At 41.4% G+C, this 25,389-nt stretch overlaps 1 protein-coding gene across 1 annotated transcript; it reads right to left on the reverse strand.

Moving 5' to 3' along the window:
* Positions 1-1,669: 1,669 nt before the first annotated feature.
* camsap1b (calmodulin regulated spectrin-associated protein 1b) lies at positions 1,670-23,726 on the reverse strand. Its single transcript, XM_030791223.1, has 19 exons — positions 23,699-23,726; positions 22,821-22,989; positions 18,076-18,338; positions 14,165-14,326; positions 13,150-13,230; positions 12,719-12,751; positions 9,928-10,069; positions 9,428-9,567; positions 9,197-9,293; positions 8,805-8,940; positions 6,553-6,644; positions 6,239-6,320; positions 3,801-6,078; positions 3,557-3,693; positions 3,156-3,376; positions 2,875-2,977; positions 2,627-2,748; positions 2,281-2,399; positions 1,670-1,988 (listed from the first exon to the last, which is right to left on the reverse strand). Exons 2-19 carry the CDS (start codon positions 22,975-22,977, stop codon positions 1,692-1,694), a joined length of 4,662 nt encoding a protein of 1,553 aa, XP_030647083.1. The 5' UTR covers positions 22,978-22,989; positions 23,699-23,726; the 3' UTR covers positions 1,670-1,691.
* Positions 23,727-25,389: the final 1,663 nt, after the last annotated feature.

Raw genomic sequence — 25,389 nt, forward strand, 5'->3', positions numbered from 1 at the left:
TTAAAAGTAAATAAACATGAATGATGACAAATGAAATTATGACAAACCAAAAATCATGAAAATGAATTTATTGATCTGAAATATTTATTAATTTTCAGTGCCTCGTTTTAAAATAAATAAATGGTATGGTAGAGAAAGTAAAAGGACAAAAGCATGAAACATACAGTGATTTTAAAAAATGGTGATCAGCATCGATACAATCTTTGAGTTAATATAAAAACATACAAAAACTGCAATTTAAAAACAAAAACAAAAATGCAGCAACTTATTAGAACCAAGTCTGACACTTTTTTTTTTCAAACAGTAGTTAAAGAGCTGTCTTGGGACAATTAGTTTGCTCTTGTCAGTGTTAATCTAAGTGGTTGGAGAAAGATATTTTTTTAGCGTCGGAACAAAAGGGCAGTCAAACCTTAAACAATGACCTCATAACTTTTGCTGCTTCAGAGCAAAATAACTGTGTGAGCCCTTTTGAAAATTGTAACCCTAGAAATCACCTTTATCAGCTAATAAAGTGCATGTGCAACACTTGGTTTGTCGCAAACACGAGACTTCAAAAGAAGTGTTTTTTAAACATCTAAAACAAGGATGCGGCAGTGTTGACTTCTTAGTTCAGTTTTTTTTTTTTTGGTCAGGAATGTTTTCCACGTGGGTAAATAATTAGACAACGACTGCAAAAAAAGTAACTGATTATGAATATATTAAATACTGTCATCCAAACAGTTTACAGCAACACTCTCCACAACAGAGCATGCTGCTCCATCGGATGAAAAAGAGAGAGGGGGGGGGGGTTGTGTGGGGAGCTCCAGTGCTGACATCATTCATGGTTACAATGTATGATAAAAGCACTAAAACATAATCAAGAGTGCACCACTTCACAGGACACGTCGTCCAGTGGAGAAACGACTACCTCTAACATTAGTATTATTTAAAAAAAACAACAAAAAAAACAAACAAAAAAAAAACAGCATCCAACATGTTATCAAAGCCTATTTAATCCCATATTAAATGGATCATAAGAGTTGTTATACACCAGTGCTATGGCTGATCTGCTTTGTGTTGAATAAATAGACAATAGTACCACAACGCGTGAAGGCCAATATTACATATGCCTGGGATTATCCCACAGACAACGTACAGACAGTTCAGAGCAGCATGTTTTGAAGAATGGTTGTGAGGCAAAAATGGCGAATACTTCTTGGTGTGAATTTTGGGATTATCTGGTTGTTTTTCTTTTCAGTGCAGCAGAATTGTTTTTTGTTTTTTTTTTAAACCTGAAGAGGAGAGTAGACTCCTTTTCCGTCCACGTCAGTAAGGAGACGAACCCTCCTCTGATAAAGAAACAGAAACCCAAATCAAAAGCTCTGCTGCAGATGAACTCACCAGTGCCTATTCAATAAATACTTCAAGTAAAGAGAGAAAAAAAAAAAAAACAAACAAAAAAAAAAAAAATCAATAAGAACTGCCACATGCTGACACCTGGGCTGAGGGCGTTGGCCAAATCCCCAAACAGATCAAACGAAAAGCCAGTTTGATTTATGGCCGTCCAGACGTTCACAGACACAACCAATCCAAAGTAACCCATTTTTAATATCAGTCCGACACCCAAAGTGGCTAAGTTAGCTATGGACTTCAATGTCTATGATTAAAATAAGCACGAGCACACCTCTGTCACAGTTCCAGTGGGCTGTGCTCTACTTCGCACTTTTCTTTGACACTCCGGGTCTCTTGGCCTGCCAGAGATGGTTGTGGATGGTGAGGGCATCGACGCTGACAGACACGGTCTTTGCAGGAATGACTGTAAACTGCTTGCGATCCGAGCTGTATTTATAGAGCTTGTCTATCATCTTCTTGGTGATGCTCTTGGGCCCTGTGCCAGTGAGCTTGTGGATTTCTTCTGTGTCTGGGAAGTAGGAGTACAGTGCTCGGAACTGACAGCCACCATCCCGGAAGAGGATCATCAGATGGTTGGATTCACACTTCTCCAGCTCCTGCAGAAAATGCCCCAGGCATCATTCAGAGAAAAAATATTTTTTACAGATCCAGTTTAGTCTTAAAAGAAGTTTTCTATTTGATCCAACTACGTAAAGGCAGTAATTAGCTACACTGATGTATATACATTTGGGGGAAAAAATAGAAGGCCCACCGCTAAGATTTCCTAGGAAGACTCATAACCACTACTATTCAATTGTGCTTCGAGCAAACAAATAAACAGAAAAACAGTATTTGTATCTTTTGATGAAATAGGTTTCATTCATTAGACTTAAAGTGCTAACCACACACCTCCAGAATTGAGTTCTTCTGTGGTTCATTGACTTTCCCTGCCAAACAGCAGTGAGAGATGGCATTGTGGATAATTGGCTTATTGGACTTTGCACTCGGCTCCTTGAAAAGTTTGGGTCCTACACAAACAAGTAATATGAAGAAAATGAATTGGTATAACAAAAAAACAAACAAAAAAACCCCATTCAATTATCCAATAAATAAAAAAAACAATGCATAACAATTCGTGAGAGTGTTGCGTGTCTATTTGTTATCCAAACACATCAATTTAAAGTGCAAACTTGTATGAGGGCTAAACAAATAGAGGCTCCACTTTAATTTAGGGGTGACCGTAAAGAATGCTCACCGGTGTACTCCGCCATGGATGTTGATGTGATGGAAGATGCAGTGGAACCGTTGTCCCAGTCCCTCTCTGTAGTCCGGCTGGAATTGCGACTTAGCCCTGGGAACGACTCCACTGACTCCCCACTACTCATGAAAATATTGCATGCAAAAGAGCACAGAGGACAGTTTGAGCACTAGGGATTGATTTTGAACCACGTTACCACATTACATTAAAGCTAGCACACATGGGGTCAAATGGGAGTGGCTTACCGCTGTGATCCTGCTCCTCCTGAATTGACACTGTCTGCCTCAGTAGTAGCCACAGAGGCAAGTGACAGACTAGAACCAGACTGGGCACTGATAAGGTTTTCATCTGTGGAGAGCACACATCTTGTAAACACAAGGGACCAAATGATGCAGAGCAGTAATCCAAGCACTAACCCTAAGGGACATCATAAATTGCCAGACTGCAAGCGATAGCATGGATGACACTAGTTATTTATTGCCTTAGGTGGTAACACAATGAGATAAAGACATAGAGACTTCCTTACTGGTAGGGGGCAGTGTGGAGACACACTTTGGCAACGTGTCACTAGAGGGCTCATCACGCAACACCGACTTGGGCCTCTGTTTCTTAGGCTTGCTCTTCGGTTTGGTTTGCCCCTGCTCCTCAAACATTTCCTGCTGTTTCCTTCTCAGGTATTCCTGTTTAATTAGTTCACGCCTGGCTTTCTCTTCCTCTTTTCTGATCCTGTCCTCTTCAGCTTTGCGCCTGAGTAATGAAGTCAGAAAGAGAGAGAGCATTACACATACTGCGGCAGTAAGCCTGAGACTACTGCGATTGAGATAGTGGTACATGAAACACTAGAGCATCTGAAGAGATAAATGGAACATTCATTCCTTCCAGAAATGCATTATTATTGTCTGCTTTCACAGAGACAGGTGATCTTACCGGGCCTCATCTCTTTTGAGCTCACTCTCTGCCTCCAACTGCTGTTTGCGTAACCGAGCCTCCTCAGCCTTCTTCTGTTGCTTCAGCAGAAATGCAGCGCGCTTTTTGGCCAGCTCGTCCTCTGCCTTCTGTTCATCCTGCGGAAACAAATATGAACAAAAAGAGTGATAAATATGTTTATAAAATGCAGAGTCTTTTCTAACACACCTTCTTCCCTGGTGAATTACATTACATCGAATTTTACCTTAAAGAAGAAACCCATGCCAGATTTTTTCTCTCCGTCAGCTCCATCCTTAGTGACATCCAAAACACTAGAGCTCCCATCATCTGACTGGGCAGTCAAGTCTGACAAGTCCACTTCAATGAGATTAGCCCTATTCCTGGAGATATCCTCAGAGGAGACACTCTCCCTTCCTGTGGCATCTTCAAGGGTTGTTTCACCTTCCCTTAATGTTCTAGACTCATCAAAGGTCACACCAAGGTTTGCAGAGCTTGATTCCCTTGAAACTGTACGAAGGTTGGATTCATTGTTAAGGTGAAGTGCGGTATTTTTCAGGTATCCTTTGTCCTGGCTGATTGTCTCTAATCTGACAGTATCCTCAGACTCTGCCTTGGGAAGCCTGCCCCCTGGACTAGCTCTTAGGTGGGAAGGAGAGTCAACAATAGTAGGGGTAGGGGTCTTAGATGCTTGCTTACTGTTCTCCCTAGAAAGCTTCAGGTCAGAGGGTTTAGACCGAGTCCGTGACGAAGTCAGTTTAGGCGGCTTTCGTGTCACAGCAGTAGCACTTGTGGAAAGTGGCTCCACAAAATGTATGGCAGCTCGGACCTTGGGCTCAGGGCCATCTCCTTTCTCGTTAGTTGGGGTTGGGGCAGCATCTGGTGGTGACTGAAGATTCTGCTTCATGAGCAGGTCTTGCTGAAGGGACAGCTGCATCATCTGTTGTTGAATGTTTCCAATAGCCTCATTAAGCAACTCAATGGAGCGACTGCATTCGTTAAGGTCTATCTCCTCATCCGCGTCTAAGGCACCGGGGGATATGGCAGATGTATTAGCCCACTGAAGAGCTGCCTTCTCAGCTTCCTCAGTATCATTCATGCTGCTTTTCAATGCATCCACGCAAGAGTCGTCCTTTGAAGACTTCTCTTTTCCTCCATCAAACTTCTGGTCCTCTTTCAGGTAGTACTCTGACTTCAACGGCTGAGGGAGGGTGTCGCTCTTCCCTTTTTTCACAACATGCAGAAAGGCTGCTTTCCCCAACTTCAGTCTCTGCCTGGCAGACAGAACCTCCATCTTTTTCTTCTGGGCCTCAATGGCACGCCGCTTCTCCTCTAACTGCATGTGCAGCTGCACCAACTCAGAGGCCAGCATGTTAACACTGTCCTTCCCCTGCTGTGTAGGGCTCTGATCCCTCTTCATCCTCCAGGTGGTGATAGGAAAAGGGCAACTCTCTGAGCCATCAGGTGTGGTCCTCTGTGAACTGCTAGTGCTTGAGCGTATGTCGTGATTGCTGCCGAATCTCTGCATCTTACGCTCTGCAAAGCTAGTCATGCGCACACTGCCACTAGCCACACTACTGACCTGTGAGACTCCAGGGCTAGAGCATCTACTACCTCCATCCTTGTCCTCATGCTCCTTCACGTTCATGTCCTCCCGTAGCTTGGCAGACTCTTCATCATCCTCACAGAACTTTTTGTCAGGGTGAAGCCCCTTGGTGAACTCTGGATCCTGCTCTTCAATAGTGTCTATAGTTTCAATGTCTGACTCTAGCTGTGTATCAGAGGCCTGGGGAGGACTTTTGTCCTCTGTTACAGACGAGTGAAGGTAAAAACCTGAGGTTTGCTCAGAAAGAGAGGGATCGGTGCTGCTTGTAACCAGAGGCCGGACGGCATGGGCCTGACCTGGGGCTGGCAGTACAGGCTCATTCATTTTGGGCTCAGTGGCCGCTTCAAACTCAGCGCTGGAATTGGTGGTGAAGGTGCGATTAAGGCTGTGTTGAGGTCTACGTCTTGCAGAGGTTATGGGACCATCTGAGGCCCCCACTCTTCTCCCTGAACCTCTCTGCCGTGCCTCCCCTGACTCTTCCTCCTTATTCAGGCACACAGACTTTTCTTTTGCCGGTTTGAGAACGGCAGGCATCAGTGGCTCCAGGTAGAAACTTGCTGTTCTGGTATCTGAGGAGGCTTCCTCTTGCCTTCCCCACGCACCTATTTTAGCACCAGGGGTGGCACTCTGCCGCTCTGAAACTCCAGAGTTTGAAAGTGTATCGTTTTTAGACGACTCCGCCCTGATAATGGTCACCAGCTCATCCTCTTCATCCATGTCAACATTTCCCAACAGTGCATGGCCATTGACCCGTCGTGAGCCACCCTGGTTTGGGTGGATCTGGTGTTTGGGCGTGACACTGGAGGCCAGGCTGTCCTCACTGATGGAGCAGGTCAGGCTCACACTGTCACCAGAGGCCATGTCTGCATCGCTGTCAGTAGCAGAGTGGAGGACATAGCGGTTCAGCTGGGAGAGAGGCCTAGATGGAAATAATAAAGGGCAAGCGACAGAAAAACACACAAACCTTAGTAGGTGGTCACATTTCAGCGACTGTGGATATTAAAGGATATTTTTTATTCAAATGGTAAGGTCAAGTGCTAAACTGGTTTAAAAAGAAAAATCCGGTTTTGATGTTATACCTTTGCCTTTTCTCTGGCCAAGATGCCACTGATCCTCGTGAGTGACACTCTTGCGTCAAGGAATTTGAGCGATTTCTACAGGCTGCAGGGGGAAGTCAAAGCATTATAAAATGTCGAATCAATCAGACAGATGTCAACAAATCGAACGCATTGCACACAGCATCATTTCAGACTTGTTACAAAATGAATGCACTGAATAACTAGACAGAAAACAAGAGGCCCACGCCACGTCTACGCTCTCTAACTGAGGTGTACCAGGGGAGCATTTCCTCCTCTCTTATCTGACAGTTCGGTCATAGTGGTGGGGTTCTTACCTGAGCTTTCCTCTCCTGGCTGAGCTTTTTGCTGTCTCTGTCTTAATGGAAGTAGTGGATGAGAGGGACTGAAGCTGGGACTCCCCTTATTTCTGCAACAGAAAGAAAAGGACAGCTTGGCAGGAGTCCACCTCACAAAATTAGGGCAAATGATATCCAAGCTGACAGATCTATGCAGCCAGAATCGTAACTGACACTATGCATTTTCCAGGCGGCTAGATAAATATAGACAGCCTGTATTAGGATAACCCTAATTAACATCTTTTGTTAATCAGATTTCCCTCCCTATCTAGATGTAGCTTGAATGCTCTAGTCACAGATTTGGATCATCTGTAACACAATCAGTTTTATCATGTAAAACTGTGGCCCTGTATAACCCTCTAACTGTGAAAACAGTCCAGATGAAAACAAAACAATGAGATGAATCATGCCATGAAAACATATAATTAAAAAATCATTAGGAATGAGACATGAGACATGCCACACCTGCTGTTCATTTTTCTAAATGCAAAACCACAATACATTTTCAATCATGATACAGCATGTCTAGCTTTAGAAGCTGTGTCAAAGAACATACCATGAAAAAGTCATCCATGCCACATAACAAGGAGGCAGTCATTAGAAGTCATGTATTTATGTCAATAAAATGGAACAGTAAAGGAGCCACCATTTATAGTTTAACAATCACATAAACTGTACAGTCATCATGTTTAACCAGTGCAATGCATATAAAGAATGCAAAATAAATTTTACATAAGCACTAATAAAGTGTTTGGTTTTTTAATGCCACTCCTTTTGCAAACATAAAATGTCAAAAACTGCAATGGTGTATTAATAATTACAAATTACTTACTGAATGTTGTTTGGTAAAGACAAAACAAAAACACTTTACATTACAATAAGCAACTAATGTGGCTGATTAGCTAGCCAATATGTAAATAAGTCATTTCTGGTTAAATTCACCGATTGTTACACAAACTACCCAACTACACTACTCCTGTCACTCAACGATTTTGTTCTTACCATAGCACCATGCTCCCTGGCGTTAACAGCCAAGACATTGCTCTATCATGCATAACTAGAGCTGCAAAACGTAGCAAATTACCATTTTAGGAAAACTGTCGGTATGTGTTTCAACTGTTCTCCTCAACGGGTTGTGTGCAATACTGACATGCCAAAACAAGTCTATTACTGAGGTTTCAATGCCACAGTGCCAGCTGAATATATTTTTGCCTGTGGTGACCACTTTTTGTAGTCAGTTGCGTCACAGAATCCATTGCACAGGGTGGTGCAATGTCTAGCAACAACACGTTAGCTCCACCTAGAGCAGAGTTTGGTGAAACTGCGATATTCAAGCACTGATTCGTACACACAGAGACAAAAATAATACTGCCTCTAGTATGATCACAAAACTCTGAGAATGCGGGTTTTTGTCATTCTGAACTACATCAATGTCCTATGTCCAAGAAATCACGCAAGACTATGCAATCCTGTCTGTATATGTATGTGTGAACACACAGGATCCAGCAATGACAAACCTTATAGAGAGAAAGGAAAACCATGCAAATAACTTCAACTATAAAAGGCCTCTTTTAAAAGGAATATATAATAGTGAGACCTCTGAAAGACAGTAGCATTGTCTATGTTTGTCTTTCTCTGTTTTGGTTTGGTTAATGGTCCTCATTAAATCAGGTTCCTTTATCACAGACACTTCTGTTCATTAACACCTCTGTCTGATCCCACCCTGAGGCCGGCGCAATCCCTGAGTCCTGCCAACATTTCGGCTCAAAACACACAGTTTCACCTCTTCCGCTGGCAAGCAGAAATACACCCACCACTACAAATGACAGAATAACAGGCACACACACAAAAAAACCCCAAAAACATAACAATCAGGAATAAAGTGATTTAATAGAGAAGATGAAAAGAGAGGCCATGATCGTGAGACTGATCTTTGATGTCAGTGTATTTATGATCAAACCACTAAGTCTGTGCTTAGTCAGTCAGCACTGCTTTGCTGCAAATTCACCTAAAATGAGATTCTTTTCAAGTCTTTTCCAAATATTTAATTTGGATTTAGAGAAAACCACAAAATGTCTAATACTGATGTTAAACCCATAAAACCAGGGGCCCCATACAAACCAGACGTCCACCGCTTGAAATGCTGCTGGAGAAGGAGAAGTTGAGGCATGAAAAATAAAAAGGTGAGAAAGACTTACAGAGATTCAGAATCCTCAGGATGCAGGAAGTACCTGTTACACACTTCTGGGCTGTTCTGGACAGGAAGTGCCCCATCAGCAGAGCCTGGGGTGACCAGGAAACTCCGCTTGGTAGCATTAGAGATGGGTACAGATGGTCGTGAACTCTTAGGAGGAACCGTTGCTCTCACTGTTAGAGGGAAAGTCAACCAATGAAATATAATTAACACGACAATCAAATGAACTCTGATCACTTAGCAAACCAAATTACAGAAAGTAGCTCAGTCATACGATTCAATGAGAAACAATAAATGGATATCAATTAAATAAAAATACAGATTTGTGGGCAAAACAAATTCATCTTAAAAACAACACTGTCAAATAAGTTTCAGATGTTGATCTTGTACAAGATAACAGTAGAGGAATATTAGCACATCATTCTTCACCATCTTTGAACTCTTGAACATCTCTTGGGCGGACAAAGTCTGGTTTCACAATCTCAAACCACCAGAAGAGCTCTGCAATGAAGACCATGACATTGTGCTACGGACACAGAGAGAGTTGAGGTGAAGACATTGAACTAACAACAGAAAAACAGCAGCAAAATAAAGCAGCAAAATAAAGAACAATTTTGAAAACAGGAGTTGATAGCAGACAAGAAGAACAAGGTTACTCACCTTGAGTACCAGAGGAGCATACAGCATATCTTCTAATGTCAGATAGAAGCCCTTGTTAAGGTATTCGTTGGCAAACTCCTTCAGGAGCTGAATATTATACAAACTGTCTGCTATTGAGGTCACCTCCTTTAAGCAGATGTCTAAGAAAAGTAGATATGAAAGCTAAGGTCACCACAATAAGCTTTCATAAAGGTTAAAAACTTGTGGCATTTAAAAACGTAGGGAGAAATGCACAAAGGGATGCACTGAGATGAATCACAGTTGTTTCAGAGAAAAACACTTGAATACAGTTTTACTTTAGAAACGGTATTATTTGAGTACAAAGTACAGATAGCAGTGACGCCGAGAGAGAGAGAAAAAAAAAAAAAAAGAAAAAGCAATCAGAATCGTTTGTTCATCTATGCATGTCGGCAAAATATAGCACTGAGAATTCAAAACCTCCATGTGTTACATACACTAATATGACATAATAAAAATTCGGGGGAAAAAAAAAAAATTACCATCAAGTTTCATGAGGTCTGGACAGTAGTAGTGGACTACAGTCAGCAGAGCTGCTCCATCACACACGTCCCTCATCAAGTCCTCCAGGAGAGGGAAAAAGGGCAGCTGCCGGCCTGAGGCGTGGTCCCGCCGATAACGCACCTAAACATGGCGGAGGGATGATGTAGATCAATGAGACAAAACAGAGCAGCAGAGCTCAAATAGAACATTTATGACCTGTACTCAAAACCATGACAAACCAAAAAACTGGGCAAGTTAATGAGGTGTAGGTGTGGCAATTTTTTTTTTTTTTTTGGCGTTGTGTTGTGTTTATTCCCATACTTGGCTCCTGTGGTGAAGCAGGCCTTTTCCCTTAAACATACTCACCATTTCCCCCTAATAAACAATACTGTGATTACTAATCTAGAACTGATGCACAAAGTGGATAACAGAACCAGGTGTGAATTAGTATTAGTATAGTCAAAATCTGTCATGCCAAGCCATGTATTAATGCTACAACAGGGCTGACAATTCAAATTTACAAACTTCAATCAAAATCATACAAGTGGGCATACTGCTCACTGTCAGAACGTGAGCACAGACCATTTTTAAAGGAAATTACAAAATCACAGCAAAAAAAAAAAAAAACCTATTCTGTGAAAATACACATTTGTGTGTGTATTTAATAAGATCTCTGCGGACGTCACGTTGCTGGGTTGTTTTTAATTGATGTATTGAGAATGACAGGACAAATTACTGAGGGATTAATGTATCAGTGTTGTTTGGAGGTTCTGCAGAGCAGAGCACAGCAGAGCCTCCTTTAACTGCTGTTCTTTCATCTTACACTGAGTCACAGACACATCACAAAGCCCACAGGTCTATGTGGCACTATAGCACTGAAGTAACTCTGTGATTCTGGTCCTTCAACAGTTCTTCCCAAAAGATGTTCTATGCACGCTGGAAAAAAAGTCCAATTTCATGACGTTGTTCAGCAGGTTCACAGGTCCAGTAAAGGTAATTAACAGGTCTAAATACCACATGAACACTGTAAAGAAGAGAACACATCCTGGGAGGTAACATTAAAGGATCAGAAAAGGTCATTCTGATTCTACAAGTATCACAAAACCAGGGGTCTGGAACCTATTGCTCATAAGCCATATCTGTCTCTTTTCAGGATTATATTTGAATCTCCAACATTTACCATTCTGAAATTTTGTTTTGGATGTACTGTATTTGACAAACAAACATGTAATATTAATGTAGACCTCTGAATAAAATATTCTCAAAGTATCTTTGATTTGACTGGATCATGTAGCTTACCAGGAATGACAGCAGCATTTAGAGAGTGAAAGCAACATTTTATTTGTAAGGTTGAGAACTGCACTGCTTTGGCTTGAATCAAAATTAGGCCAAGTTTGAGAGCCTAGGTTCTTTAGAATAAAAATCTACTCTCAAAGCCAGAAAAGTATCAAATAGTTTAAAAAAAAAAAAAAGCAGGCCCATTCGTTTCTGCCTGAATGGGCAGATGTATGTGCATTTGTGCAGAAATCCAAGATAATCTTTTCATATTTGCCTTAAACACATACTTATGCACACCCCTTTCACAACATCGCTATTCTAAAAACGAATTATTGATAATGTTAGGTATGGTGCAATACACCTGAAGTTTATTATGGTGTTTTTTCAAGGTTTGTGATGTTTTGGTGTGCTAGACTATTTCAACATACAACGAATTAGATACATGTTTTTTTAACTGTATTTAGAACAGTTACAATGTGTGTTTTGGTTTAAAAAAATCTGTGTGTAAAAGGCCAGCGCTACCAACAGAAACTGTACAACAAAGTTGATACTACACAAAATCTGTATATGTTTCTGAAGCGTTTGAGCACAAACTTTGCTTTGGCTCTTTCTCTAAGTCTTCATCTCAATTTTGTTTTGTTTGGATCTTTTTCATAAACAGGTTCCTGACCCCTGCTACAAAGACGAATAGGACTACTACAGAGAGATGAGACAGGCTTACACACAGCACAGAGTGAGAGCAATATGAAGTTAGCTGTGAAGTGAAGGAAGGAAAATTCTGGAATGGCCATGATAAAATACTGTTACACAGGTGCCGGCATGCAGTGGGGCAGCACGAACGTGGAATTCTGCTGAGAGACAGACACAGCAAAGGGGTCGAGGGACTGAGCATTACACAGAGAGAGAGAGAGATAGAGAGAGAGAGAGAGGGAGAGAGAGAGGGAGAGAGAGAGGGAGAGAGAGAGGGAGAGAGAGAGGGAGAGAGAGAGGGAGAGAGAGAGAGAGAGAGGGGGGGGGGGGGTGGGGAGAGAGAGAGAAAGGGAGAGAGAAAGAGAGAGAGAGAGAGAGAGAGAGAGAGAGAGAGGACAGAAAAACAGAAATAGTGTCGAGAGGCATTTTAGCACACAGATGTGTATAGAGGATGAATGTTGGATTGGAAAATGAGGGTTCTTCTAAACACACATTCATATTACCACACACACACCATCGCACTCGCTTTCTCATATACATACACAGACACACACACACACCATCTCACTCACTCACATACATACACAGACACAGACACAGACACACACACACACACACACAATGATATCTTTGCTCAGACACTCAGTGAGGTCAAGGGAGAAAGGCAATTATTTTGTGATTTTTGGACAGTGCAAGTTCAGAATCGCTCACTATATTGCACTATAGCTTAGCCAGAGTAAGCATGGCTTTAATGGTGGTGCGCACACATTGACACATACAATGCGTGCAGGAGTGGAGAGGAGACACTAGCAGCCAACTTACAGGTACTAGTTTCCAATACCATTTTGAGGGAGACTATCCGAGTGGCGAGGGGAGGGATTAGAGGGAGAGAAAAAGGAAGAGGAGCAGATAGGATGTAAGGTCAGAGAAGAACAGACAGGAAAGATTTCACTTCCAGGTCAGGGGGGAGAGCGAGTGATGTGTTCGTTACCATGATATCAAGGAAAACAGATGCACTTTGAGACAGTAACTGCCACAATTTAAAGAGTTGTTTTTTTTTTAGGAGCATCACCTTAAAAGCCGGAGAAGACTTGAGTAACTATCAATGGCAGATTTACATTTATTAATAAATATACAGTGAAATTGGAATCTTTCCAAAGCAATGCTCATCATTATTTGCAGTTTACATTCTCAATTTGGCTATAGACAGTCCTGAAAACAAGGCCTAAGAAACAGATATGACGTAGGTTTACCTTCTGGTGACTGGGAGATTCAAGCAGATGCTGCTTCACTTTGTGTTCTCTTTCTGTAATTTCCCTCATTTTCAGACACACCTGCAAAGCAGACACCAGACCCTCACTACAAAACTTCAAAATCAAATCCAGTTTATCCACAATACCAGAGTTTTGTTTTGTTTTTTTCCTATTAACAAGATTATACTGGCAGTGTAAACTGGCCGCAGAATCTAAGATCTGGGAGGCTGACAAGTTTCTACTCAGACATTATGTCTCTCAATGGAGTGAAGAAACATTAATTCTCAACCTAACACAGCTATCACTCAGGGCTACAACAACAGCTGAAGGAAATCGAGTATATCTGTTTCCAATCATGGCAGAAAACTTGTCCAGCTCTGGCTTGCCTTTTAGACAACAGTTTCGTACTTGCAAATAATGACTTCTGTGCTATTATTCATGTACTTGGAATTTTCCACTGGATCTAAAGCAACCTGAAACCAAGGTATTATTTGCACCTAAGAATTAAGTTTGTGTGTGCATGTCTCCTGCATTTTTTTTTTTAATTAACTTAATCTGGCTGAAGTTTGTCACAAACTAAAAAGAAAAAAAAAAATCGGGTTTTAAAAATGCGGAAGACTTTCTGTGTATCTGTGATATCTGTATTGCACAATCCTGCAGCTGGGTTTCAGACTGCAGCTTTTACAGATTTACAGTAAGACCAAAACTACTGTCACATAATAGACTGCAGTCAGAATCCATCTTGGAAAAAAAAAAAAACCCCTCTGCGTTTTCCCGGTGCAAGTTTAATTTACAAAGCAAACACACCCAAAATTTGTTCCAACAGTGGAAAACCTCTTTACCCTAAAACTACCCTAGAAAAAGAACTAAAACCTCAGTACAAACAGAACTAAACTGTAGTAAAGCCTTAGCTTTGCCAAGATTACCCATGGGCATTTTCATTAAGGTGTGACAGCAGACACCGAGCCGTACGTGTGAGCGTATGTGTGCGTGTGCATTTCTAGTATTCGTTCACCTTGTTGATCCAGAAGACCATAGCATCTTCCAGATCAAAGGGCAGCTCTTTAGAAGCACTGAAGGTGGAGAAGCGTTTGACACAGGTCACCACTTTCTCGATGCTGATCATCTCCACAGTGTAGGCCATCATAAGGGCGTCGATCATGGGCATATGGGAACTCTGGAAAGAGAGGAGACACAGCGTGAGCATATGGGAGCGCCGGAGACGACGGCGTCAGTCAACAGACAGCGGCCAGCGATCAAACGTCTGACTAGCCATACCGCAGCGCTCAACTGAGCCTCACTCAAGTGATTCTGAAAACCATTCTGTCCAGGAATCGACTCGTATCAAAGAACAGACAGAATGGGACCACGGTGCTTGGTGCCACACCCCGAGCGCTGAGTCTAAACGAATGACTACTGAACTGTGACGATCTGAGGGCACTGAGCTGTTAACTGGGGGGGAATAGTTAAGAGACAGACACACATTCATTTCAAGCCTGGGCTCTTCACTGGATCATACTTTTTCATTTTCATTTTTAAATGCGAGGAGTCTGATCTCCAGTCAGCATCAGAATCCGAGTTATTGTTTTATCATTTCGCGACACAGACTCGGTTGGAAAATTCTCTAATATTTTGAATGAGTCACACAAAAATCATGCTTCAACAAAGCAAGAAACCTGCCGATACACCACAAATGCATTCAGCCTAGTTTTTAAAGATCATGTCTGTACCAATTATATTCTGAAGTCAAGCGTTTAAGAGCAGGTGCACGCCCTGTGTATGCCTATGGGGGATATTTGAGAGAATGTGAAACCAAATTACAACACTGAGATTTTGCATAGTGTGGTGCCTAAGACAACACCTTTTGCCTTTTGCATTCACACAACGGCGCGCTGATAACAGAAATTCTAAACACACTGTTTCACGCACAGAAAAAGTTCTTTGCATGAAAAACTGGAACTCATTCAGGGAGGAATTTTAAAGGAAACGGAGCGGTAACATTCATTCATGATTTTACAGTGGGTTTAAGGCTCTAATCTGTAGAACTGTTTAGATTATGCAAAACAACAGGTTGTAAAGCAAACACAGACGTAGGCATAACTAACGTCATTTAGGTGTACACCTATAACTGCTTCTCTAAACCAGTAAGGCTTAATTTGTTTTGCCATGCCCAAAAGATTAAAAAGAGTGAATTCTCTGTCAATACAAAGCTGACACTTCAGTCCTGAAAAGGATTTACCCTTACAGTGACCACTTTTATCACACGAGTTAAAGAGAAAGCAGGGACCAAAACCTGGTATATCACACTGTGTGAGGATTCTCATTCAGCCAGATAGGTTTCACAAACAGAATGTAGAAAGCCAGGACTGCCCAATGGAAGAAAGGATTAGAAGTGTTTCTGCTGGACAATCCTGCCTTTTGACAGTGGGCTTATTAATCCAGCTCAATGAGAAATGTTTCCTTGTTATATACTCAGAGCCTATGATTCATGACAGAATGTGTAATCCTGTCTTCACTGCAGATGACTATTACTGTAACATTTAATTGCAGAGAAAGAGGATAAGGTTTGCCTAGTTGCCTAGACCATCCCCTATGACTATCCTCTACTAAACCATGAAGAGACGGATGTTCGAAAGAATCACAGATAACTTATGTGCATATCAATGACTGACTCCTTGTTAACCACAAACTATTTAACATACAACAGAAATGAGCGGTCTGCTGTGTCTATCTTTCAAATTTGTGAACCACAAAAGTTAATAAAATGCAACATTTTAGTTTAAAATGTGCTATTTTGTGAAAATAAAATAACACTACCCTGTTTACAACACCCGAAAATCAAATCCACTACAATAAAATAAACTATAAAAATGCACTAACCCTATGCCATTGGTAAATGCACTGAGTCTCAAACTTGTGTTCCAGAAGGATTCATAATCAGCTAAAACACAAGCACTTAACTGGCTAAACACAAGCAGGAATAGGCTATGTACATACACATTAAAAAAAATCCCTCAGGCTTGCTCAAAATTGCTTCAGTAGCACTGGGAGTACCTTCTCCCCATGAGACAACCTCAAGCAGAACACTGCCTAGCTCTCTCGCACAGAAGCTAGCAGGCATCAGCCAATAACAATGCACCTTCAGCCATACACTGACAAATGGGGTTACCATGGCAACTCCTCACCCAGTCACCCGCTGCTGGCCTCTCGCTGGTTTACAGTAAGTGCCAGAACAACTTCACCGGATTTAGCCAACCCTTATGCATTTGTGCTAGTCTGAGGTACAGATTACTGCACACTGCTGACAACGAATTCTCAAATCTCAAAAGTCAGCCAACAAATCACTCCGTGATTGGCCATGAAAGATGCATGTTACCCTGGTAACAAGTCAAAAAACAACAACAACAAAAAAAGGAGCATGCCTATCTTGGCGGCCCTGTGGGCATGCGACAGTCATTCCCATGGATACCAAACAAAATACAGATAGCGCAGCAACAACTCGTCAAAGACAGACATCTGATTCATAGCCTGGATGAGGAAAGACTTCACAGAGTCTAAAACATTCGCATTCCTCAGGACTATATCAGAATCTACAGCCACTAGTGAATCGTAAAACGGCTACAGAGAAAGCGAAGCACTGAGCAGAGAGCCTTATGCTTTGTGATGGGTCAGTCGAGTAGAATGTACTGTTATATAATATCATTACGCTCTCCATCGATCTGCTAGACTAGTAAAAATTCCCAGATTGGAAATACAAAAAAAAAAAAAGAAAGAGATAAAGTTTTTATCTGAGGCTAGACTGACTGTCTACTGACTGTTCATCAATCAGGTTCCCCGAGATGTGACACGGTGACACCTTAACATGGCCAGACCTGAAGGACTGGAAGACAGAAAACAAAACAAAAGCTGAACTAACCATGCACAGACAGAATAACTTCAATGGGCAGATAAAATGTGTGGGCTAGATGCCAACGAGTTCTTGAGGCTTCAGCAAAGCCAGCGAACAGCACCGTGAAGCTGACCAAGTTAGCACATTTCCCATGCAATGTCGACCGGCCTGAAAAAACACAGAGCTGCATTGTAATCGCTGCTTGACCACGGCAAGCAAAACGTTTTCACATATTGCACAACCCTTTGATCCAGGACTGCGCTGTACTGATCTTCGACATTTACCTTCAGTGGTCACATTTGCATGTAAAACGGATATAGCCCCACTGTCGGAAGAGAAGGCGCGATCCACGCTGCAGAATGAACTGAGGGTAATTATAATAGATGACTCAAGCAGTCTGCTTTGACTCGGCTTATCAGCAGAGATACAACATCTACAACAGGAAGACACGCAAACACCTACCCCGAAGCATCTCTCAACTGTTCTATGCCACAATTCTTCTTTCTTTTGGTTTTTAACTGTGCCGTCGGATTAAACGTGAAACGCAGCTAAGACAATTCGTAACTCAAAGAAAAATCTAGTAAGCCTACGAAAAAGACGAGTTTTGTCTACCGATAATGACAACACTCTAATGAATTATAAGCTGTAGGCCTACAGCACGGTCAAATTCAGCCACATTCACAGTGATCTTCAAAAACATCATTTACTGGGTGTTAACTTTTCTCTGTGAATTTCATCCCTGAGGATGAAAATGTGTTAACTACGCTAACATAACCAATACACAGCATGGTATCATATAGAGTTCATCCACTTTGGTTTGGGGGCTTGTTCTGAAATACCAAAATACCACACAAAATTGTCTGCACAAACGTGAGATTCTGTTCACGTTAGCAAATCTTCCCCTTTTAAAGTTAGGAAAGGTAATCTCTGATACTACACTCTGTCTCTGCCATATTTTCAAATACCAGCCTGCAAAAAAAAAAAAAAAGAAAAATCCAGTTCTAAGCTATTTGAATTATAAATACATATAAACTCACCATTTTGATGGGCACGCATATGAGGTCAGACTCCGACACGGGCGTGTCATCGCTCTCCATGACGTAGATGCCTTTGCGGGACAGGGCCTGGATGACAGACTGGTGGGACTGCAGAGAGGCGACCTGGTCTCCTTTGAGGATCAGGCCGCACACACGGCAGTAGAGCTCACAGGACAGCAGCAGCCGGATGACCGGCGGCTTAATGTGCTCTTGGTCGTACTGGTCAGTGTAGAAGGGGTCACGTAGGTCATCTGGGATGTGATCTGGGGACGGAGACGGGGGGAAGTGTGAAGAGTAAAAAAAAAATATATATTAGGAAGTTTTCTGTTCATGTTGGAAGTTTGTTTGAGGTCTCCCAAGTTCCAGATTGAGACACGACATCTCAGAGTGAAACACTGACATGAGTTCGTTCAGCACAAGTGAGTCTGAAGATTCATTAAAAGGCTCAAGGTTAAGTTGCTAGATTGGCTAAATAATTTTCAGCTCCTCAGAATCATTAAGGGAGCTAACACAGCCAAGCACCTCAAGGACAGAGAGACTATGACCAGACCAGTGAATGCCACCTCTTCAGTGACCGGAAAGTACTGTATACATGTCATCGGAAAGCAGATGTAATTTAACAATGCAATGCTGCGAACAATAGGATGAAAACAATGCTTTTTTTTCCCCTCACTCTTTACCCTAGAGTTACCATGCCAACAATAATAGGCTGTGGCAGACTAGACCTGCCAGAAATCACACAACTGAAATATTCAGCTAAAGGGAGTGGCCATGCGCCCCCCCCCCCCCCCCCCCCCCCCCATTGCTGTCCTGGCACCATCTGAGCCCTGTAACACGCATGAGCGCACACACACAGATACACACACACACACACACACACAGACACACACAGATATACACACACACACAAGCAGCACCTGTCCTTCCAGCGGGTGACATTTTACAGGATGAGACATGGTTCATAGTTCAATTGTCTTGACTTATTTGTTAAAATGTAAAACATAATCACACACACACACACACACACACACACCCTCGCCCTACATCCAGTGTAGTGAGTGGGAAAGCTTGTTCTGCCACAGTCTTCTTGTCTGCTAGAGACACGGGTCATTTCAAGAGCTGAAATGACTTCACCTAAGAGACAAAATCTAGCACTACAAGTCAAATGTAGGATTCTGATGAGAATGACAGCAATCATTACATATATGAGACGTCAGATTTGGGTTGTATATGATCAACGGTATTATGAAAATATTAAGCAGAAAACTTACAGTACATGAAAAGATTATAGGCTGGACTGTGGAGAGCTTTCAGCTCTTTATGTGGTGGTGGTAGCAGGGACTGAAGTTCATGATCTTTCAAACTAAATATCTCAGAATCTCTAGAGTTTACCCAAGTCATATGACTCTAATACGCTTAAACAGAGTTTACATATCAAACGCTACAGCCCCGTACAGAAAGCTTAAGTCCCCTGGGTTTTGAGCCCGAGCGATCAGACAGACTGCTCAAGACGGCAAATCGGTCAGTTGCAATCATAATCAGAGACGTGAATTCCATCCCGGCATAATAAGGACCCTTAAAAGGGACGATGGAGTTTACTTCAATAAACTTGCAGGCCTGGCAGCAATCATCATCTGTACTAAAGCCAATTACTGTTAAACCAAGGGTTCTGGGCCCATAGCTCACGGATAGAGCATCCAGACATCCCAGAATAATGGGGGAGATAGGCTGTTTAGGAAGGGGGGGAGGAGAGCCAGATGGATAGCTCAAAATTTTGGAACTGGCTTAGAGAAAACGGGGAGCGGACATCTTTATTTAATGATCGTACAGCAATAGTAAAAAAAAAAAAGATGAAAGATGGGTGAAACAGGATTAAACAGAATTATGGGTTGCGAAGACTGACAGGGAAATGAATTGTCAGTAGGACTATACATAATGTGAAGCAAAGATCACGTCTGAATAGAGGTATGTCTTAATCTACGGTGTGTGCGTGTGTGAATGTGAAGAAAATGCAGCATACACAATGACTGAAAGCAATAATCTCCCACAATCATGTCAGGTGCCCAGTGCGCTTCTCATAGACATTCATATAAAACACGAGTATTCATAATTAAATATTAACATCCAGGGTAACTGTTTCTCAGAGTGGAATTAGGTCAAGTGTCTCACACATGACGGGCTTTTTTCTGACAGCGATGACAGCCTGGTCTCCTGCACTTCACCGGGGGTTCAGGCTTCCCGTCACAAAACCGATTCATTAAACTACTCGAGAGGTGCTTATCTTAGGCCACAATTATGCCTGCACATCAACATAACATTTTCACACATTCTGCATTTTAAAAATTACAATACTGAAACACATACCCCAATGTAGAGCACAAAAATGAGCTTCATCATGTATTCATAAATTCTAGAATTAAGTTCATTTACCAGGATAAACAATTTCAAGAGGTTTGCAAACTTTTGGAGTAAACCAGCTTAAACTGTAGTAACAGTGTATGTTTTAACACCATTTAAGGTGACTGAAGTTGTGGCTTCTCTAAAAACCTACTCACATCTTTAACTTGCATGTTTAATGACAGTTTACCCTATTCATGTAGTTTTTTTTTTTTTGTTACGTGATCTGAAGGTAGGGGCTGGGTTCAGTTCACGACGCTGGGACAGACTCCCTTTCTTGTGTTTGAATTTGACTGACCTACCCATATCCTACGTCGATGCAGAATTTGGATTGAATTTAATTCAGTCCAAATGAAACAAATTCCCACCAATCAATCTGACAAATCATTCAGTGTCTGGCGGCCAGATAGGTATTGATTCCAAAAATTCCAAATTTGGTTCAACCCTGCCAGTATGCAACTGGCCAGCACAAAAGATATTTCCACAAATATTCAAAAGATCGAGCCCTAAGCTTGGCTTTAAAGTCATATTTAGCAGAGCACTGCAATACATGCTCAATATAGCCAATACTGACTAACTGACATTGCCAGGGGACCAAACTAAAAATACACCCAGAGTCAGGTCCCCTTTAGCAGAGGACTTCACCCAACTATGGTCTCAAGTTCTTTCCAAATGGAAAAGTTTGGCCATGCCTCAGCATAACAGAGTCACTGCAAGGTTATCAGACACAGCAAAGTTGGATGAAGAGTATAAATTAAGATGCAAGCCAGCTGATTATGTATCATAAAAACACTTTCAGAGATACAAAGATAAGATATTTTCTGTTTGGAACAATCCCACAAACTGATTATATTTTGAGTCAGCCAAAGGCCACACTGACAAAACATACAAAGCATGTCAAGCAAGGTCATGGTAAACCTAGAGAACATGATTAACAGGTCACTATTCATGGCATACAGCGTTATTTGTATCTGCATTTTTGCATCTTTAAAATACTTTTACATGGGCTACAGACTGGTTTAAAATAAAAAGGACTTGCTTTAGGAGAACCAGTCTAGTAACATCAAATCACTTAGTTATGCACTATGAGCATAAGGAAAAAGGAAGTACAGGATTAGAAATATAACATCATTGCTTTCATCTACCTTGTGTTACACCTGACATTCTTCCAGACTTATCATGTGTCTCCTTTTTTGGGGGGATGGTACATCTAGGCTAAGTTTTATCACAGCCATTAATATCCACTTATTGTTGGTGGGTTTAAAAACAGGTCAATCTTACTTTCTGCAATGATGTTACAAAGATGTGCATAAACTAGCTATCTTCAAAATTGAAGAAAACCATGGCTACAAGTTTCAGCTCATCTGATATATACTGGAGCTATTTCAATTCAATTATTTAATATTTAGAAACTTCAAACACCATCAAGCACATGTTTAAGAGAGAGCAATCTCTACACAGGGTCTGTCTGTCAAGGTCTAAATTGTCACTAAACTGCATCTGACATACATATAGGCCTAAACACAAAAAGTTATTGTCAGTGGTCAGTGGTAACCACAACAGAAATGCTGTTTGAATTTTTACTGGCTACAACATTCCAAAAGAGATTTAGGCCACGTTTTAGACAGAATTTTAGGTAGAATTCCTTCAGTCAGATGCTTTTGACAGAGCTGTGTGAACAAACACATCCACTGCTCCAGTGTATTGCCAGCACCTCGTATTTGCTGACCATGAGTCTAGCTGCACTGGGAAGCCCATACTTCCTGCTCACCAACAACATTCAATTCTGCTAGCACTGCAGATGGAACAAACGCTGTTGATCCAGACTTTAAAATTCAACCTCAATGGCCCATGCCATCCAACATCCATCCTTTCAAACTCTGTGTCTCTGATGACTCAGATAAAGCCCGTGGAATGGACGCAAAATAATGACCTAGAGTACTGTCGGCTGCATGAACAATAATAATTCCCTGGTTGTAAGGACAACATTTTTTTTCAGTCTCATCTCTCTAAACCAAATTTCCGAATGTTTGAGGCACTGGTTCTGTAAGGCGTATATTACTGATGGTTAGCATACATGATAAGCTGAGCACAACAGATTTTAGGTTTGTAATAAGTAACTAACACCATCGTACCTCTGGTTTGATTTGTTTTCAGTTCACTTCAAATTAACATTAGGATATTAAATTGCTACAATTGATGGCATTCAGTGTTAAAAAAATCATGGGTGGTAGAAACCATGTGGGCCCATGGTATGTAGCTAAGTTAGCAGACCGCCTCTGTCTGAGCAGACGGCTGACTTGACCAAGTGATTTGTTTCTGTGCACAGTTAAGAATGAGCAACTTACCGATACCATAGGCTTTGGCAAATAGCCAACGCAGGTTGGCGGCTATTTTTGCCCTGGCAGAGTCGTACATTTCCAAAGGTATCACTTCCATCGCCTCGCCCGCTGACTCTATCTTCCTTCGGGTGCTGTCCCCGCCAGCACCTAAGTCCACATCCATCCTGAAAGCAGGCTAGAACACATTGTTCAATATTACTATTAGCTTGAATCGCATCCCCATTTACAAATTTACGAAGGCGCAGGGAGTGTTATACCACTGATTAACCCTGCCGAATGACTAATAATCATGCTTTAGGACAAACTAACTCAAAGGAAGCAACGCAAACAAAGGCGACACCTTGAAATGCTACACTGATCACATTCCAACTGGGAGGTTGTTTGTCGGCTGCCTAGTATGTAACCCAACATACACTCCAGTCATAATGACTAATGTTAGCTGTCTGACGAGCGAAAATAGTAAAACGGTAACCGAAGCGAGGCGACAGCTCAAGCCTTGTCGTTATTACAGCAAAGCAGCGATATTTTATCTGCTGACGTTAGCAAGCGATACCACGAATTGCCTTCAATTTCACTGACCATTGTCCAGATTAGCTAACTAGCGACTAAAATGGATTGTGCGGCCATAACCTTTCAGTGAACACATACCCTTCCAATGCACTTCAGAAACGTGTTATACTGTGTAATCGCAGACTTTAATAAAGCTTTAGTTTGATCACTAACTGTTTGTCTTTCGGGCTACACTCACCGAGTTCTTCGTTTTACATACAGCTAGAGTAGGCGGCATAGCAATCTAAGCTATCGTTAACTAGCCATGCTATGAACAACAGCCCAGGTAGAGCTCATTACTGTGATGAATAGAAAAAATCAGTGCATTTCCGTACCTTCAAAATCGTGAAGTAATCACAATCCAATTTGTGTAAAACCTTTGAGAATCAAGGGTGAAATAAGTGGGAGACAAACCACTGTACAGCATGGGGATTCGTTTGTTCAAGCATAGCGTACTAATAGCTGTGTTACAGGGGAACGTCTCCTCCCCAGCAACAAACCGTTTGCGCCTCAACCGTAACAACCGTGCCACATGAGGCTGGTCAGGTTCAGAAATAATGACAAGTAACGTAATCGGCGAAAAATGGGATGTCCCAAATCTCAAACAACAACATTAACAATCATCTGCCACAGATGAACTTTCACATCTTGTGCTGTCATAAGTGACAGACTGTACAAAATACGCTAAACATGAAATTCAATATAGTTCCTGGGATAAATTATACTCTGTTAATGTTACATTTAACTGAAGTCCCAGAAAGTCTGTCACTAAGGGTTGAGCGATACTTTTTATCGGGCACCTCTTTTCTGTCCTTTTCCTTTTTTAACATTTATCTCCTTCATTATTTGTATTGTCCTCATTGCAAACGGCTAATGTTCTCCAGCATTGTTGTTTCAAGAAATACGATATTTCTGGAACAGGCTAAGCAAAGGTTATGAGCAAATAAAGTTGTAGGCTACATTTTCTTGGTATTTATTCATGCTTTGAACTTTGTAGGTTGTATGGTACACTCAATTGTACCATACAACCTACCTATAGAGGGCATCAAAGCGCTACAGCCACTTCCATTGCTTTGTGACTGCTGCTCTCCACTGGTTCTTCTAGCAGACACAACAGGACGACTTCACAAATCAGCTATTGCAAAATTGTTATAGTCAGATTTTTTAGCCATTCATTTTGCCATTAAAATTAATAGTTAATTGCTGTATTTTACTCTCTGAGCACTAACGAAGGCACCGGGTCCAGAATCAAGCTCCGTCATTGTTAGCAGGTAACCGAGCTTGCAAAGGGACGTCAGATGACATCAGTGCAGTCTGCAACTTATTATTTACCCAACTATTCAGCTAACTATACGTATTTTTTGATACTGAAGGATAGTGGGAAATTACTATCTCAAGGTGAGCTCTGATGAATGGGTAATGATTGAGCTCAAGCAGGATATTAAGATAACCACAGTCAGCAACAGAACTAGGCCTATGTGACTCTGAACTGTGATGAAAAATCTTAAAAGATCACAGGGGCTCTTTACTAAACACCCAGGTTTTGGGCATGACAATTAAGATGCTTAGAGGTGAATTTCACTTTTAATCTTTGTGCTTTCACAATAGTATTCTAAACATGACTGTTAAGTAATGTATTGTTTTTTAATGGAAATAAATGAAAAGCATTTAATTCAAGACTCTTATCTGCAATAAAACAAACATAATTTGATAGGATAGTAAGCAATGAGGTGCTAATGACCAGTGGAAAGTCATGTTAAACTACTAACCGTAAGAAAAGTGTAATATCAATAAAATTGAAACACAAGACACAAAGTGTGTTAGGTACTTTAATCAAACTTTGTTTAGGCCTTCAGTTGATTATACAGTCTGTCAGTACACCAAAACATCCTGATAAAATTTCTTTCAATATGGTGAGAGATCACATGATATGAAGCGTATTCTTGAATGGTGTTTCTGATGAATTAAGACAAATGTCAGTGCTTCAGTTCTCAAGTTACTTCCTGTCTTGCATCTGAAAAGTTCC

This window comes from Chanos chanos, chromosome 14, assembly GCF_902362185.1.
Source record: "Chanos chanos chromosome 14, fChaCha1.1, whole genome shotgun sequence".
NCBI lineage: Eukaryota > Metazoa > Chordata > Actinopteri > Gonorynchiformes > Chanidae > Chanos > Chanos chanos.